The sequence below is a fragment of the Musca domestica genome, unplaced genomic scaffold (assembly GCF_030504385.1).
Source record: "Musca domestica strain aabys unplaced genomic scaffold, Musca_domestica.polishedcontigs.V.1.1 236, whole genome shotgun sequence".
NCBI classification, from domain to species: domain Eukaryota; kingdom Metazoa; phylum Arthropoda; class Insecta; order Diptera; family Muscidae; genus Musca; species Musca domestica.
This window is the reverse complement of record NW_026712270.1, coordinates 274016-291289: the sequence shown is the minus strand read 5'-3', so window position 1 is coordinate 291289 and position 17274 is coordinate 274016. Positions and strand designations below refer to the sequence as shown.

Below are 17274 nucleotides of genomic sequence, written 5' to 3'. Positions count from 1 at the left end.
GACGATGAATATTGCTTCTAAATATTTGTTAGTTAAAAGTCGACCTTTAAATCCCTTCCCACAACATTTCGTCATGTCTCTCATTTGTAAACAAAGCTCTTGGCTATTATGCATTACACTCATTCGTAAACAACGAAAACTCTCGGTCATTTTACCTTGTTCTTATTTTTCAGCGGTTATTCTCTTTTGCCTTAGTAGTTTGTATTGGTTGGAGCGTTTTTTAATTTTACGCCGTTCAAATTCAAGATGGCGAGACACGGCGTTAATTATGCTCATTCGGCTGTGTTGTCTTCACACACACTTGTTATTAATGTTTTTATTTCCATTAACGAATTAGCTTTCTTTTGTTTATTAGTTATTTTTTGTTGAAAAAAAGTGCTTTGGATAAATCATGGAACTGTGGAAAGTCTCTATTTTTGCAATAATAGCCATTTATTATTGTACACAAGGTAGTTTAGAGCTCAAGCCCGTAAATAAAAGTTTTCTGAAGAAACCCCACCCCAACTGTTGTTGTTGTTGTTTTTGCTTTCAGTTAACTTTGTGGCTGGCCTGGAATGTTATGTTTGTTCCAATCAAACGGGTAATGTCGAGAAATGCTTGAACACCATTAAAACCTGTGAACCTGGCGAGGATGTTTGTGGCACCGAAATCCGTTGGGGCAGTCAACCATATTTCTCACAGGGCGCCCTCAAACAGTACTATGTATCGAAACGTTGCATGACCAAACAACGCTGCCAAGCCCAACGTAAACGTCATATGCCCTATTGCACACACATTTGGTATGAAGATTGGTCGTGCCATGAGTGCTGCCAGGGTGATCGCTGTAATTACTTTGTTATTGTGAGTAGTTTTTAATGCCCCTACCCAAAGGGTGGACGATATTTTTTTTTATTAGATTGTAATTATGTTTTAAAAACTATAGACATAGGGATGGATGTGGGTGCAGTCTTAATTATTTACAGAACATACACCTAGAGTATAGACTATAAATGTAAATGGCGTAATGGATCGAATTCTGACCTGCCTAGGTGTCTAGAAACCGTGGACGTTCACTGGGTGGGACTCAAGCTCCCTCAGAAATGATCACTTTGTGACCTTACGATTTTTTCGAAATGTATTTCTGGCTACTACGCTCCTTCAAACCTAAATCAAGTCTATCATTTAACATTCTCCAAATTTGAAGTACTGGTAAACTTTTTGGTCTTGGTATTCTCCCTAGAACAATTTTGTAGAATAATTGGTTGCCAAAACTATAACCGCGCCACAAATTTGTAACTTTACGGCTTGAAACTCTGGCAAAGCTTTAGAGATTTTACTTAATCAAATCAATCCGAAAGTGTTACCTATTATTTTGGACTATCGACTCCTAAACAGATGCCATGCAGATATAGCCCATTCTTAGTGTTGTTTTTAAGATATACAAACTAAAACCAATTTTTTTATTCTTTTTTCAGAGTGGTTCTTCAAAACTTGAAGGTGCCATAAATTCAGTGATTGGAATCGTATTCGTTACGGTGCTAGCAGGACTACGAAAAGCTATTGTTTAATAAGAACGTATCGCATTAAGCTGCAGATAAATATGTATAGAAAAATATACATAACTCGAATACATTTTTATATATATATATATAATCCGTCCATAAAAACAAGTGCTCTTATCCTTCTAAGAATCTCTTTAAAAAAAAATCAAATACTACAAAACATGACTAGGCATTTAGTATTAAAAGTTTTTTAACACATTTATTTAATCCGTATTTTTTAGATAATAAAAAAAAACTACATTCCTATATTACGCACATTCCGTCCACACGTTCAAATTGTCTTTACATATATTATTTTTGTAGTTAATTAAATAGTTTTTATATGTAATGCCAAAAAACGAATAAACTACAATTGTTTTACACTTTATAGCACTCAAGTGTTTCATTGAAGATAGTTATCATTATCGCACTCTAGAGCGAACATCATTCAATGAATATTAATTGACTAATTCAATCCATTTTCTCATTTCATGTCAAACTTATCATTAGGTTGTTAATTTTTATTATGGGGCCAATGAGAAAATCATGTGTACATTGTAGCTGGTAGTTAAACAAAATGGAATAGTTAGCTCTTTGCCATGGAAGCGGATAGAAGTTCTATGAATCAAATATCACACATTAATTTGAGTGAAATGTAAGTAATTAAACGAAATATAAGAATAAAATTTTCAAATAACATTTCATCTGTCTTTCTGTAGTGATTTAAGGGAGCAGGCCAGGCGTCAGAGTAGCCATAACCGCAGAGATGTTAAATGTAGAAATTCATGTATGAAAACCATCATGGCTCTCACAATCTTGGGTCTACATAATGTGCTGAATACAAGATTGCTGCTTTGATTTGTATATTTGAAATTTTAATGAAATATAAACACAAATTAATACACTGTTTTTGGTTAGGAAAGACATTTTGCGGGATTTCCTCATAAAAAAATCTTTGGACAAAAGAACGTTTCAGGACATTTGGAGTCGATCTAGCCATGTCCCTCCGTCTGTCTGGCTGGCTGGTGCGCACGATAACTCTCGAAGAGAATATCCGATTTGATCCAAACTTGGTACATTGTAATATTTTTGTCAAACTTAGATCCAGTTAGGCGATGGGCAATATCGGTTCACTTCTTTTGCTACCTCCCCACAAAATATCAACATTTTCAAAGAAAATAATTTACTGCACAGAAAGAGAAAGGATAAGCCGATTTTTCTCCAACTTTGCATATCTTAATATTTGTATCAGTGCTAGGCTCCACTTCATCAAGTACCTTCCCAACATAGGGTCAAAATATGGAATAATTATAACTCTTACAGAATGTGATGTAAGTGTCCGATTGTCTTCAAATTTCACAGATCACAGTATTTTTATTAACCCAAGGTCTGGTGTGAAGATGGAATATACCGGTCGACTCCTTCTGGTACCTCCTCCACAAAGGGTCAAAATTTTGAATATTCATGAAGCTCATAAAACACGAAACTAACATCCGATTCCATTCAGACTTGGCACGTCTTAATATTTTCATAAACACAAGATCTGTTAAAAAGATGGTAGAGATTCGACTATTCCTTCTGGTACTTCCCCCACAAAGGGTTAAAATTTTGAAAAACCAAAAACGATTATAAAATCCGAAATAAGCATCCGAATATCTTCAAATTACAAACATCACAATTTTTTTATTAACCCAAGGTCCAGTGTGAAGATGGAATATATTGGTCCACTCCTTCTGGTAGCTTCCCCACAAAGGTTGAAATTTTTGAATATCCATGAAGATCATAAAAAGCGAAATTAACATCTAACATCAACACAAGATCTGTTCTAAAGATGGTAGAGATTCGACCATTCCTTCTGATACCTCCCCCACAAATGGTTAAAATGTTGAATAACCAAAATGGTCATAAAATCCGAAATAAGCATCAGCTTCTCTTCAAATTACACACAACATAATATTTTTATTAACCCAAGGTCCGGTGTGAAGATGGTAGAAATCCGACCACACTTTCTGGTACCTCACCCACAAAGGGATGGAAAATTGAATATCCTTGAAGCTCATAAAACGCCAAATTAACATCCGATTTCATTCAGACTTGGTACATCTCAATATTTCCATCAATACAATATCAGTGATAAAGATGGTAGAGATCGCACCATTCCTTCTGGTACCTCCCCCACAAAGGGTTAAAATTTGGAATAACCGAAACCCTCATAAAATCCGAAATAAGCATCCGGTTCTCCTCAAATTACACACATCACAATATTTTTATTAACCCAAGGTCCGGTGTGAAGATGTAATATATCGGTCGACTCCTTCTGGTAACTCCCCCACAAAGGGTCAATATTTTGAATATTCACGAAGCTCATAAAACGCCAAATTAACATCCGATTCCATTCAGACTTGGTGCATCTAAATGTTTCCATCAATACAATATCTGTGATAAAGATGGTAGAGATCGCACCATTTCTTCTGGTAACTTCCCCACATAGGGTTCAAGATTTTAAGATGATATAAATGAATGTTGTGAAGATGATATAAATCTGCCAACCCCTTCTGGTACCTCACCCACATAGGGTCACCATTTTTAATGCTTATATCTGGCATAACTATTATATTTCTCTTAACCAAAAATCTGATATGAATATGTAATTTATTGGAATTTATGATTTCGCATAAAATTGGATATAAAAGTTCGATTGCCTTCAAATTTGAATCTGTATTAGATGGAGTATGAAAATAGAATACTTTGGTCCCCTTTATCTGTTACCTCACGCATATTTCCACATTTTCCAAAAATGTGCACATATCTCATGTAAAGTATAGGAAGTAGTCGATATAGTCCAAATCTGGCATAATGTAATATCTATACCAGTCTTAGGTCAGATACGAATATAAATCTGTCGGCAATACTGACTGATATTATTTTAGTTGTTTGTTTTTCAGCTTCATCTGAAATATCCAAAACTAAATTTGCTTTTTCTTTGTTTACTATATTTAATTTTATTATTATAGAATTTTCTTTTTTAATATTATTATATATTATACATAATTTATAATACATCATCATCATTTTCATTATTTAAATACAAACTATATAAAGTGTTTTACATTTTTTTTTTGTTGTTGTGTTAATGTTTTCAATTTATAATCAAATGCTTGCTAAAACGTAAACGTATACCAAAAAAGAAAAATATATATTTATATGAAAAACACTTCAAAAAAATGTGGTTAAATGCCAAGCCAAACAAATAAATAATCTGTAAATATTTGTGTGTGTGGATTTTAGGAGAAAAAAAACATGCCAATAATTTAAAAACAAAACAGAAAATAGTGAAATATTTCAAACAAAAAAACTTTAGGCAAACTGAGGAAAAATTTAGGGTAATTATTGGCCTCTATTTATATATAATCTAAAGTTTATAAAGAAAATATACTTCATATTTAGATTTTCTTTCTACAGTTAATACGAGTCCAAATATTCAGCAGAGAAGTTGTTTCATTTATTACAAAAAAAGAAAACACAAAGAAGGCGCACATAAAAATCACAATGATTGCTTGAATCAACAAAATAGTTATTAGCATTTGAAGAGTTGTGGTGTGGAAGGGGAGGAGAGGGGCAGGAAACAATCAATTCAATATCATATTATAAATAAATATTTAGTTTCAAGGACCTTTTGTAAGTAAAAAATGTTTCAAATTTGTTTCTCTGTATTGGAAAAAGAATCTGTTGAAAGGTTTTCTCCTTTTGTTTTCAGCAAACTTTTAGACAAGGAAGGAATATATGGAATTGAAAAAAACGTTTCAGCACATCCACAAATCCGAAAAAGTGGAATTTGTAGTGTGTTGAAAAACAATTTTAAAGTTGAAAGGAATATAATTTACAGTTCATCTTTTGTTAATAGAGTGTAGCGATTTTTAGATGGTCCCAATTTCTTGAATGTTGACTCGGGCGGTGATGTATTTGAGTTCACATCGACTTGGATTTCATTTGTCACTGGATCTGGACCATAATGGAATTCCCTGAAATGATGACAAAAAATAAGAAAATTAGACGATGATATAAAATTTACAATATTTATATACTAGAAAGATAAATAATGTGTGAAAATATCTGATAGTTTTTAAAAATTGTATTAATTAAATACTAAATAAAATATAGCTCAGCTAAAAAAGCAAGAGGGAAGATGTTGGAAAGACCGACAAAAATATTCCCCAGATTATAGCTCAAAAGTATTCCGCCTTGGGGGCATAACTGATTGCTATCGGATGCATCCCCAGGTTGCAGATGGTGGAAAACTGGATATCTGTGAATTGAATAGGCAGTCGAGAACAGTCAGTGGGACTGGAGGAGATTCTCGGCTTATATAACCGATTCCCAATGATCCTAAAACCAATGAGGCGATGTATCAGCGCCTCTAGAATAAAAAAAATCTCTGGGCTGGCCCCCATCAAGAGAATTGGGTGCTTATTTCGTTTTCTTTGAACGTTTTATTCTTCAAAATCTTGAACCCTATGTGGGGGAGGTACCAGAAGAAATTGTCCGATCTCTACCATCTTTATAAAAGAGATTGTGTAGATGAAAGTATTGAGACGTGCCAAGTCCGAATGGAATCGGATGTTAATTTCGTGTTTTATGGTCTTCAAAATTTTGACCCTTTGTGAGGGAGGTACCAGAAGGATTGGACCGATATATTTCATCTTCGCACGAGACCTTGGTTTCATAAAAATATTGGGATGTGTGTAATTTGAAGACAATCGGACACTTATATCACATTTTATGAGATAAAATTATTCAAAATTTTATCCCTTTGTAGGGGAGGTACTTGATGGAGTGGTCCGATATTGTCCATTTTCGCACCTGACCTGGCACTGATGGAAATATTAGGATTTGCAATGTTTAAGCAAAATCGGATTATCCTCTCCCTTTTTGTGCAGTAAACTATTTTCATTGAATATGTTGACATTTTGTGGGAGAGGTACCAGAAGTAGAGGACCAATATTGCTCATCTCCGAACTCGATCTAAGTTTGACAATAATATTACGATGTACTAAGTTTGGATGAAATCGAATACCCCTTCGAGAGTTATTGTGCGCCCCAGCCTCCAAATGTCCTGAAATGGATTTGGTCCAAAGAGACCTAGGGTCTAAAACAGTTCTTTTGATGATTAACGTTTTGAACGTATAAAATGATATATACCCTCTCTAGACATATGGCTGAGGGTATAAAAGCAAGAGACATTGAAAAATTCAGATATTGTAACTCAGATAATCCTTTAAAATGGCCGTTAAACAATTCACGTTTCTAGCTCAGACAGTTCTGATAAAATATACCTTTAAAAGCCAGAAAATATCATATAAGATCCACAAGTAAAGGTATGACAATCCTTAAAATAAATACGAATGTAACTCAGACAAATCTTCAAAAACTTCTTTCAAAGCCAAGAGTTTGATATGCCCTGTTATTCGATTTTGCTCTTTTAAGTGGTTTGCTTCGAAGCATTGGTTTATCACCTAGCCCAGCTCCAACTCACCTATGCAATTTGCCATTGTATAAATCCTGCAAGAATTGCTTCAATTTGCCCGGTTGGTACATATCCTTAAAGTTGGGGAACAAGTACATGTGCCTGAAGGAATCAATGGCAATAATTGGTAAATCTTCTTCGGATTTACCCAAATGATGTAGCGGATGGGCAAAACGTTTGCCATCGGCCGTTAAGAAGTTGACATTTTCTGTAAAAAGAAAACAAAATGGATAAGATTAAATATTCTTCTATTCATGAGAGATTAATTCATTTAAATGTCTTACGTTTCTCATCCATCAGCTGTTGTTCAATGATAGCCTTGTAATCCTTGATGGAATTTGTATCATCGGGATGATGGAATAGAATCAAGAAAGGTAAACCTTCTTCGGTTAATTCTTCGGCATTTTCAAAGGTAATTTCCCGCACCAGTGGTACACATTTTTCCTGTATCCATATTTTCAGTTCATCGAAATTTTTCAGACTGCCAGTGTAGGTTTCGTCATTTTCATGTGTCAACGCCACATCGGGACGGAATACAATGATGGGATGACCTTTATGAAAAAAACGAAAACAAAATGTTTTATTTGTTAGTCTTGGGTATAAATTTAATTTAATTTTTAAGCCATTGTTTTTGGTTACCAAAAGAGATACATAATTATAAGATTTTAGCTCAAAGAGTTGGAATGTGTGTGAAGAAGAAATAATGACATCAAAGGCCCAGACCAGTTGCATAGTAACGTTCATTGCCAATTCAGGAAAATACTTAAATCGGTAAGGAAAGGTCAAAAGTCGGGAGGGGCCGACTATATGATACCCCCTGCACCACTATGGGAATTTTTGTGTAAAGTAGATCATACCAACCCCATTTCCCTAAATTCGATGTATTTTTCTTCTAGACTGAATTCGGTCGGATGTGCCAAAATTCAGGTCATTTGGACTTATATTGGGCATTTGGTCAACAATTAACAATTAGCTCGAAATCGGTTGAAGATATATATGGGAGCTATATCCAAATCTGAACCGATCTCGATAAAATTTGACAGAAGTATTTTCGAGCAGCATCTGATGTCCCATACCAAATAGCATTCTTGTGGAGTGCATATTACGCATGTGAAGGAATTTAAACCCTAAATCGAGAGAAACATATATGGGAGCTATAGCTATATCTGAACCGATTTTCAGCAAATTTGATGTACTCACTTCTAGACTGAACTCTGTCAGATGTGCCAAAATTCAGGTCATTTGGACTGATATTGGCAATTTGGTGCACAATTAACACAAAATTGGTTGAACATATACATGGGAGCTATATCCAAATCTGAACGGATCTTGTTACAACTTAGCAGAGGTATTTCTGGACTGTATCTGATATCTGATACCAAACATCATTGTTGTGGAATGCATATTACGCTTGTTAGGGACTTGAACACCAAATCGAATGAAACATATATATGGGAGCTATAGCTATATCTGAACCGATTTTCACAAAATTTGATGTACTTGCTTCTAGACTGAATTCGGTGGGATGTACCAAAGTTCAGGTCATTTTGACTGATATCGGCCCTTTGGTGCACAATTAACCCGAAATCGGTCGAAGATATATATGGGAGCTATATCCAAATCTGCACCGATCTTGACAAAATTTGATACACTCATTTCAGAGCTGTATTTAATATCTGGTACCAAAGATCATTGTTGTGGAATGCATATTACGCTTGTGAAGGATCTTAAAACCCAAATCGGATGAAACCTATATATGGGAGCTATAGCTATATCTGAAGCGATTTTCTCCAAATTTGATGTACTTGCTTCTAGACTAAATTCGGTGGGATGTACCAAAATTCAGGTCATTTGGACAGATATTGCCCGTTTGGTGCACATTTAACTCGAAATCGTTTGAAGATACATATGGGAGCTATAATCAAATCTGTTCCGATTATCACCAATTTCAAAAGGGTTCGTCCTTGGGCCAAACAAATGTTGTGTGGAAAATTTCATCTCAATCGTATAATAAATGCGACCTGCATTTTGTTCACAAGAATACATGGACAGATGGACTGACTCAGAAAGTGATTCTATGAAGATCATCAAAAGTAACTATGGGTCCATCTCGCTTCCTTCTCCATGTTACATACAAATGCAGAAAGACATAATACCCTTACCACTATATGGTGTAGGGTATAAAAACTAAAATGTAAGCGACATTGAGACCCGGTGCAAATGAATAACCTCATCACCATTTTATCCGGTAATTTGAAATCGCATAAATTTACGGTCAAGGTACCACCGTGTTATGCGATATTCATTCATGTGTGTAAAAAGGAGGACTTTTATGCTCTGACGGTATCAAAAACGTCAGGAATATTGGGGTTCCAACAATTCTTGAAACAAAAAAGAAATAGAAAATTTTTCGGATAATCCAAGAATTATTGAAACCCCGGTAGTTCTGACGTTTTTGATACAGTCAGAGAATAAAAGTCCTCCTTTACTCACATGAATGAATATCACATAACACGGTGATACCTTGACCGTAATTTTAGGCGATTTTAAAATTACCAGATAAAATGGTGACGAGGATTTTCGTTTGAGCCGAGAATTGAAATTTTAGGCGATTTTAAATTACCAGATAAAATGTTGACGAGGATTTTTGTTTGAGCCGGGTCTCAATGTCATTTATATTTTAGTTTCCATTCTGAAAGTAACTTCCACGGGCCCATAATCTGAATTTCACTTTCATACAACCTATTGCGAATCTTTTCTTCGAATCTTTTTCTTCGAAGAACCAGATAAATTGGCCACGTTTTGAAATCACCGAATTTGAAACTACTCTAAAAGACTGTTACGATTTTAGTTCCTATCTGATGTTCCTTGTCCAGTATTTTCCTTTGGCCTGTTCTGTGCCTTGGCTACCAAAACTTACACACAATCCACTTTGAGCTCTAAGAATATGTTAAATAATTTAGAGCAAAATTTAAACAACCAAAAAAGAAGAATAGGCAATCTAAAGGTGTTAAATAAGGAAATTAAAACAAAATAAAAAAATAAAAAACTATAATTACCTAAAGTTATATTATGTATTGCATTACCTAGGGGTTTATTTTCACCACCTTTTTGTTTGTTTGTTTTTGGTAGTATTCAATTACAAAAGGTAAGTAGAGACATAAACGTGGGGAAAATCAAAGGAATTTGTGTTAGATAGCAGCATGCAATCTTTATAAATTAGTACAATAGTTCTTCTTAACGAATTTAAGCAAAACTTACCCGGCGGATGCATTGCTTGGGCAGCCTCACCAAAACCAACATGGAACTGGCATTCATCTTTGAGATTTGAGGCAACCTTGCGGAATGTATCATATTCCGGTTGATCACGACGATCGAAATAGCCAATGATAATACGTTTTTTAGAATCTAATGTTTCTAAATCTTTCAGTGAATGGAATTCCTTGATGGGATCTTCCAATTGTTTCTTTACAAATTCCAGGAATGCATCGGCCGAACGTTGGCCACGATATTCACGTTTTGACAACTGGCCATTGCGCACAATTTTCAACGTGGGATATTTGGTTATGTGAAAACGTGAGGCAATTGCTGTCTCCTTGTCACAATCAACTTTGCCTAGGACTACTTTGCCGGCATCGGGGAAGGCTTCCCGGACCTAGGTAATAAAAAACAATAGCAATTAATAATAATTTTATGAAAAAAGATTAATTATTTTCAATTACCTTATCTGCAGCCTCATTAAATATGGGTGCTAATAAATTACTAAATCTACACCATTCAGCATAAAAATTTAAAAATACCAATTCATTGGAGGCTGTAAAGAAAAAGAGAGTAAAAAGTATAAATAAATAATTAATTTTGAATGAAATTTGCATAAAATCATTAGCTAAAATTCTTAAACAACCCCCCTTAGGGCATAGTCTACATTGCGTAAGATAGTTTTGAAACAACAAAAAGAAAAAAAACGAAACCTGTTTCAGCTAATGGTTTAAAGTTCATAACCCACAAAAAACACATATGTTACGACCGACCCAAAGTGAAAGTTATTATGTCAAATATCAACCAAAAATAGGCAGAGAGTAGAGATCAAAGCAAAATTTACATAAGACACAAAAAAAAAAAAAAAAAACAATTGGAAGCAGCAAATATCGAATGCTCATACAAAGGTTTTCGGAATTATATTGAAGCAAATCATATTCCTATCTGTGCAACAGAAAAGTCTTCCAATAGGTCGATTCAATTACAGGGTGAGATGAAAAAAAGTAGATGAAAAAAGTGCAGCCAACTTCAGATTGCTGTCATTTCTAAGCCACTTGTTGTTCGACAGATGTTAAAATTATTCCAGTGACAGCTCATTATAAAGTTTACAACCGTACAATAACATTTTGGTGAGAATTATTGCAGAAAAAAAGTTATTCGTGATGGAATCCAAGCGTGATTTCTTTATATTTGGCTGGAAAACCACAAGTGGCTATCGTTAGAGCACTCCAGCATTTAATTGTGAATAAATCTCTTGTGTTTCGAAACATTGCTCGTTACCGTGCTACTGGTAGCGTAGCACGACGTCCGACGTCAAGGAAGTGGATGGAAGAAAACAGCAACATCAGTAAAAATGGTTCGAAAAGTAAAGAAGCGACATGATCGAAACCGGCGTCACAGTGGCCGAAAAATGGCTCGTGAGCTGAATATATTGCAATATTCCATTCGGCAAATATGAAAAATCAACTCGGGCGGGATAAAGAAATTGAAATTCCAAAAAGTGCAAGAACTTACACCGCAACAGAAAGAAAATAGACTCAAAAGAGCTGAAGAGTTGCCTCGTTTTGCCGAAAGTCGTGAACTGCCGAATTTGGTTTTCTCCGATCAGAGAAAACATTCGTTGTCCAGTTGGTAAACAAACAAAATGATCGTGTTTACTTGCCAAAGAGGTCAGCTGAAAATGTGCACCTTCGGTTGGCCACCAGAACTCAAGCGCCGGTCATGGTGAGTGATGGTGTGGGCCACCATAACAGCCGATGGTCGCTCTCCGCTCGAATTAATCGACCGATGGCATTAAAATAAATGCCGAATATTTTCGCGAAAATATTCTGGAGGGTGTATTAAAGCCTTGGACACGCAAACATTTTGGCCGCAGACCTTGGACATTTCAACAGGAATGGACAAAATGAGGTTCCTCGCTTCATTTCTAGCACTAAAATAATATTCGGCATCGGAATAAATGCCGAATATTATGGCGAAAATATTCTGGAGGGTGTATTAAAGACTTGGGCATGCAAACATTTTGGCCGCAGACCTTGGACATTTCAACAGAAATGGACAAAATTTCCGGATACAAATCCGTTGGACTATTGTGACATCAGAATAAATACCGAAAATTATCGCGAAAATATTCTGGAGGGTGATAAAAGCTTTGGGCATGCAAACATTTTGGCCGCAGACCTTGAACATTCCAACAGGATTCAGCACACGCCACCCAAGAATGAAAATGAACTTTCCTCGCTTCTCTTCCAGCGCAGCAATGGCCACCAAAATCTCCGGATACCAATCCGTTGGACTATTATGTCTGGAGTACTTTGAAAAGCAAGGTTGGCACTAAACCAAATACCAAAGTGTCAATCACCTCAAGCAAGTGCTTCGCCGGAAATGGGCTAAAATACCGCAGAGTAACATTCGGGCAGCGTGTTACGGTTTCATTGGTCGTTTAAAGGCCATAATTCGTGCCAAAGGTGACCAATTCGAACAGATCTAAACTTATTCTAATATTTGATGCTATTTCCGACATTTTTTGCTTTCATTCATGTATTGTATGTATTGTATTGTTACAACATATTTTGGTTATTGTGCCAACTACAAAACAAACAAATGAAATTTGTGACTAAAAAAACTTATTCGATTATATGGGAGTTATGAGTATGGGAGTCGATTTGTACAAAATTCCAGAGATCAATGACTTTGTTGTTGACACACATGGTAATTGAGACTTCTTACAAAACAACTTCCATTAATTATCACCTTTTAATGTTCACAAAAAAAAAAAAAAAAAAAAAAAAAAAAAAAAAACAGAAAAGAAAGTCTTCAAGTCGAGCAGGGCCGACTTAATGATACTCTACACAACTTTACATTTTTAGTAGAGCTTCACATAACAAATACAAATTTTTTTATGGGTAATTTGTAAGAATTATATCATACCAAGTTTGATTATAGTTATAATTTAAAGTACAAAGGAACCAAAGAGGAATGTCCTCCTCTGAATCGATTACTACTAAATTTGCCGAGTCACTTGTGCCATTTCAATTCGGGATTGTATTATCTATTTGGTGCACAATTAATTTGAACACGAATATAGATATATATGGGAGCTATATCCAAATCTAAACCGATTTCGATAAAATTTAGCAAAAGTATTTCTGAGCTGCATTTGATATATTTCCCTGAATATCGTTACTACGAAGTGCATATTACGTCTGTGTGGGACAAATTAAAAAAAAAATCGTATGAACAAAATATATGGCAGCTATTGATATATCTTAACCGATTTTCAACAAATTTCACAAATTTCAGATATATATGGTAGCTATATCTACATTTTGAGCGATTTTCTCCAGTTTAAATAGGGTTCGTACTTGAGTCAAATAAATGATTTTTGCAAGTTTTCATCTGAATCTGGCAAAAAATGCGACCTGTACTACTTTGTTCACAAAAATAGAATTGATGGGCAGACGGACGGACATGCATAAATCGATTCAGAATGTGATTCCTATTGCATGTTACAAACAAATGCTCAAAGACAATACCCTGACTACCTTGTGGTGTAGACTATAAAAAAAATCAAAACAAAAGAAAAAAATAAAATAAAATACAAAAGAAAAATTAACGTAATTTCCATTTTTGGTTAAGCAAACATTCAACCTACTTTACCATACAGGTGTTTTTATTTTAACATTTAACAACATTGGTTTTCATATACAAGCATTTGTACAATATTTATTTACATATGCCACGAGCAAATAAAGGTAGCAGGAAATTAAGGTTTCAGAAACATATGTTTTATATGTAAAAATATACATATGTACATTTTAAATCGGCTAATTACTATTAACAACCAGTTCTACAGATTTTGATACATTCGATCTATCTCCATTATGTCAAATCTGAATGTATCAAATATATTGTTACTCAAGCAATGAAATAAAAGAGGGTTAAAAAATAGAGAATGATCTATCAAATCTAATAGAGTTAAGCCGTCTTCATTTCTATGTAAACCGTGATCTCATCTTACACATATGATATTATATACCTTTCAGAAATGGAGAAGGTCAATGCAGTTCATACTTCACTGAGTACCATGCACAACAAGTGGTAAATTATTGCATTAAATTACCTGAAAATTTCAGGACTTTTGGACAGATATTGGCCATTTGTTGCACAATTAACCATAAATCGGTTGAAAATATATATGGGAGCTATATCCAAATCTGATCCGATTATCAATTTCCAAAGGGTTCGTCCTTGGGCCAAGCAAAAGTTGTTGAAAAGTTTCATCTCAATCGGATAATAAATGCGACATCTGCATTGCAAGGGTGAAGAGATATCTGCTTTGAAACATTATTTACTATTCAACTTGTATGCAAGTCCTGGTACACCGAAAAAAACATAGCTAAATTTCAAACTCTAACTATTTTGTAGCTATTTTTATATTGAAAAGATTTGTCACTTATACTTCGCCCTTTACATAAGTGTCCAACTCAAATAGAATCATTGATGATTCATATAATTCAAGAAAAAAAAAAAAAAACAATCAATATCGAGGCAAACCATAAGAAATTTATCTTTTGTCAACCACAACTAAGTGAAAAATAAATAGTTCGTTTACTTAACAGCTATTTTCTCAAAGCACATAATCTTATGATCGCCCATCACAATCAACAAGTATTGTGACGGATGTATGGCGTTCATTGTAAATAGAAACATGTCAAACAGCACAGACCTCCAATTCATTTAGGCACCGAAAAAATGTTGTAGGTTAATGTTAAATGAAAAGGTCAATAAACGGCCCAAATAGTCAATGTTTGGGCTAGACATGAAAAATTGTGTGTGTGCATGTCGCAGACATAAAAGAATCCAATGAATCTGAGGGTAAATTGTGACTACTTGTTTGTTTACGTTTTTTTTGTTTTTTTTTTTTTTTTTTTTTTATGTTTGTTGTTTGTTGCATTCAGTTGTATCAGCATGTGAAGATGATACACCGTTAGCATAATAAGATAGCTGCACACACACGTACACCCACTCCCCCAAAGGTAGTGAATAATTATCAATTTGACACGTCAAGAGGGCTGGCTAGAGCTAATGAAGCATCACTGTAACAAACCAGAAAAAAAGGAAAGCCACCTACCACAAAATGTAGCCCTAGACCTTAATAAACAATATAAACATAATATAAGCAACAATTGCCAAATATTAAAATATAAACAAAATATTTCTTAAATTATTAACTGATAACGAGATAGCGATAGGGTTTCTGGAAGTTTGCACAAACACACATCTATGTGAAGATTGCTAAATGAAACAACAACGACACATCAAAAAAATATAAACTACTCACCTAATGTCATGTCAATATTTTCACTGGTCAAAGATACCGCCCCGCTATCTGCGGGATGATAGAACACATATAATATCTGCAATTAAAAAAAGGAAAACATTTACAAAATTTTGTGGACACCACTAACAATGGAACCAAAAATAATTTTGTTTTATTTTGGCATAAACAAAAACATTAGTTTGTAATGGTGTCGCATGCCATCTGGACCGGCTGGTTTGGTTAAATCAATGTGTATGACATTTCTCCACGTATACGTGGTGTTTCTTTTCTCTAAAGGGTAGCAATTTTCACTGCCAACCGATCCGACTGCATTGATGTCGGATTTTCTTTGCGCCCACCTCACAAACTTACCATAAATACCGCCGTGTAATAACATTTTCGCAGATTCCACGCTCTCATTTCTTTGTAGTTTTTCTGTAATTTGCGGGTGGTTAAACTTAGAAAATTAACTTAACTTCTAGAAAATTAACGTCTAAAGTATTGTGGGTAACTTTTTTTATGCCCTGCACACATTAAACACTAGGGATACTCAGTGTCGACTTTTGACTTATCGAATAAAACAATCGATAGTTGGGAAGAAAAATTTGAAGACAAAATAAAAACGTTCCAATGGTCGTTATAATATACGACCGCTTTTATATTAAGATCAAATATTCAAGATATGGTAGAAGAATATAGGTAGACGCATCGACACAGCTGCTGGGACAAATAACTGTCAAACCAATTTTGGAACTAAGAAATATTGAATGAAAAAGTATTTAAATTTGCAAAAAAAACGGTTGGAAAACGCGAATAATAATAACAATAACACCCGAATGGCGTCATATAAGAAAACATATAAAAATCTACTTATATTTTATATAACAGTTATTTATTTTATTTATTTATTTTCAATTAGTACAGAAACCTAGCCAACAGGGCCATGGACGGTTCAAAAAACTTCTATACATGACTACTCTAAAATTATTATAATATCCTTAATCCTAAAAGAATTACTTAAAATTAAACACTAAAACAAATTAACAAAAAATGAATAAAATTAACAATTGATTGATGGTTCCAAGAACTCCTATACATGACTACTCAAAATTAAATCAAAATTAAATTTTTTGACATATCAATGTTCCCAAGCGTTGATGCATCTACCTTTATTTTTTTACCATGATTCAAGAAATTATGGAATCATATAGCCCATCATGGATATCCGCTCCGAATTCTATTCCATGGAAAGCATTTTTCTTAAGATATCGTTTCTCCGCTAATGGGTATTTTTTATTCAGTGGGTGTCTATTTGCGGTAAATATTAAACAACTTAAACAGCGTTGCGTAATTAACTCTAGTTATACCTAGTTTTGGAAATTATTGTCCTGTTTCAGAATATGCAAGAATCTACTTGCTTTGCAAATTGGTTCGACATCCTAAAGAGAAAATCGATTATAGTAGCACAAATTTTTACATTCATGCAGTTCTGGAAGGAAACACATACATTAATTAAATTTTTTGAACCAACTCTTCCATTTGTAATCCCAATTTGTTAATAACTAATGTTTTTCCTCCACAAAACAAAACTTAATTACAAAGTTGAGACTCTTAATTATTATGATCCTTTCTGTCTTTTTCAATATATT

The 17274-nt window shown here is 34.3% G+C and overlaps 2 protein-coding genes across 4 annotated transcripts; one reads left to right on the top strand and one right to left on the bottom strand.

Moving 5' to 3' along the window:
- Positions 1 to 264: 264 nt before the first annotated feature.
- Positions 265 to 2429, top strand: LOC131802738 (uncharacterized). The gene is made up of 4 exons (XM_059123186.1): positions 265 to 449; positions 533 to 840; positions 1455 to 2175; positions 2240 to 2429. Exons 1-3 carry the CDS (start codon positions 392 to 394, stop codon positions 1545 to 1547), a joined length of 459 nt encoding a protein of 152 aa, XP_058979169.1. The 5' UTR covers positions 265 to 391; the 3' UTR covers positions 1548 to 2175; positions 2240 to 2429.
- Positions 2430 to 4574: 2145 nt separating this feature from the next.
- LOC131802729 (endoplasmic reticulum resident protein 44-like) lies at positions 4575 to 16172 on the bottom strand. Of its 3 annotated transcripts, none has more exons than XM_059123170.1 (8): positions 15998 to 16172; positions 15647 to 15722; positions 10767 to 10858; positions 10306 to 10699; positions 10104 to 10151; positions 7329 to 7595; positions 7054 to 7252; positions 4575 to 5542 (listed from the first exon to the last, which is right to left on the bottom strand). In XM_059123170.1, the coding sequence occupies exons 1-8, from the start codon at positions 16043 to 16045 to the stop codon at positions 5401 to 5403; spliced, it is 1266 nt and encodes a 421-aa protein (XP_058979153.1). In that variant the 5' UTR covers positions 16046 to 16172; the 3' UTR covers positions 4575 to 5400. The 3 variants fall into 3 exon arrangements, with proteins under 3 accessions (XP_058979153.1, XP_058979154.1, XP_058979155.1); XM_059123171.1 differs by having other exon boundaries at positions 10131 to 10151; positions 15998 to 16171; XM_059123172.1 differs by lacking the exon at positions 10104 to 10151 and having other exon boundaries at positions 4577 to 5542; positions 15998 to 16170.
- Positions 16173 to 17274: the final 1102 nt, after the last annotated feature.

Coding starts and splice junctions, on each gene's coding strand:
- LOC131802729 (XM_059123170.1), bottom strand. CDS start 16,045: ATGAGAGCGTGGAATCTGCGAAAATGTTATTACACGGCGGTATTTATG. Junction 10,152..10,305: donor CCAAGCAATGCATCCGCCGG/GTAAGTTTTGCT, acceptor ACAAACAAAAAG/GTGGTGAAAATAAACCCCTA. Junction 7,596..10,103: donor AATACATAATATAACTTTAG/GTAATTATAGTT, acceptor TTTTTCATAAAG/GTCATCCCATCATTGTATTC.
- LOC131802738 (XM_059123186.1), top strand. CDS start 392: ATGGAACTGTGGAAAGTCTCTATTTTTGCAATAATAGCCATTTATTAT. Junction 450..532: donor CATTTATTATTGTACACAAG/GTAGTTTAGAGC, acceptor TTTTGCTTTCAG/TTAACTTTGTGGCTGGCCTG. Junction 841..1,454: donor GCTGTAATTACTTTGTTATT/GTGAGTAGTTTT, acceptor TTCTTTTTTCAG/AGTGGTTCTTCAAAACTTGA.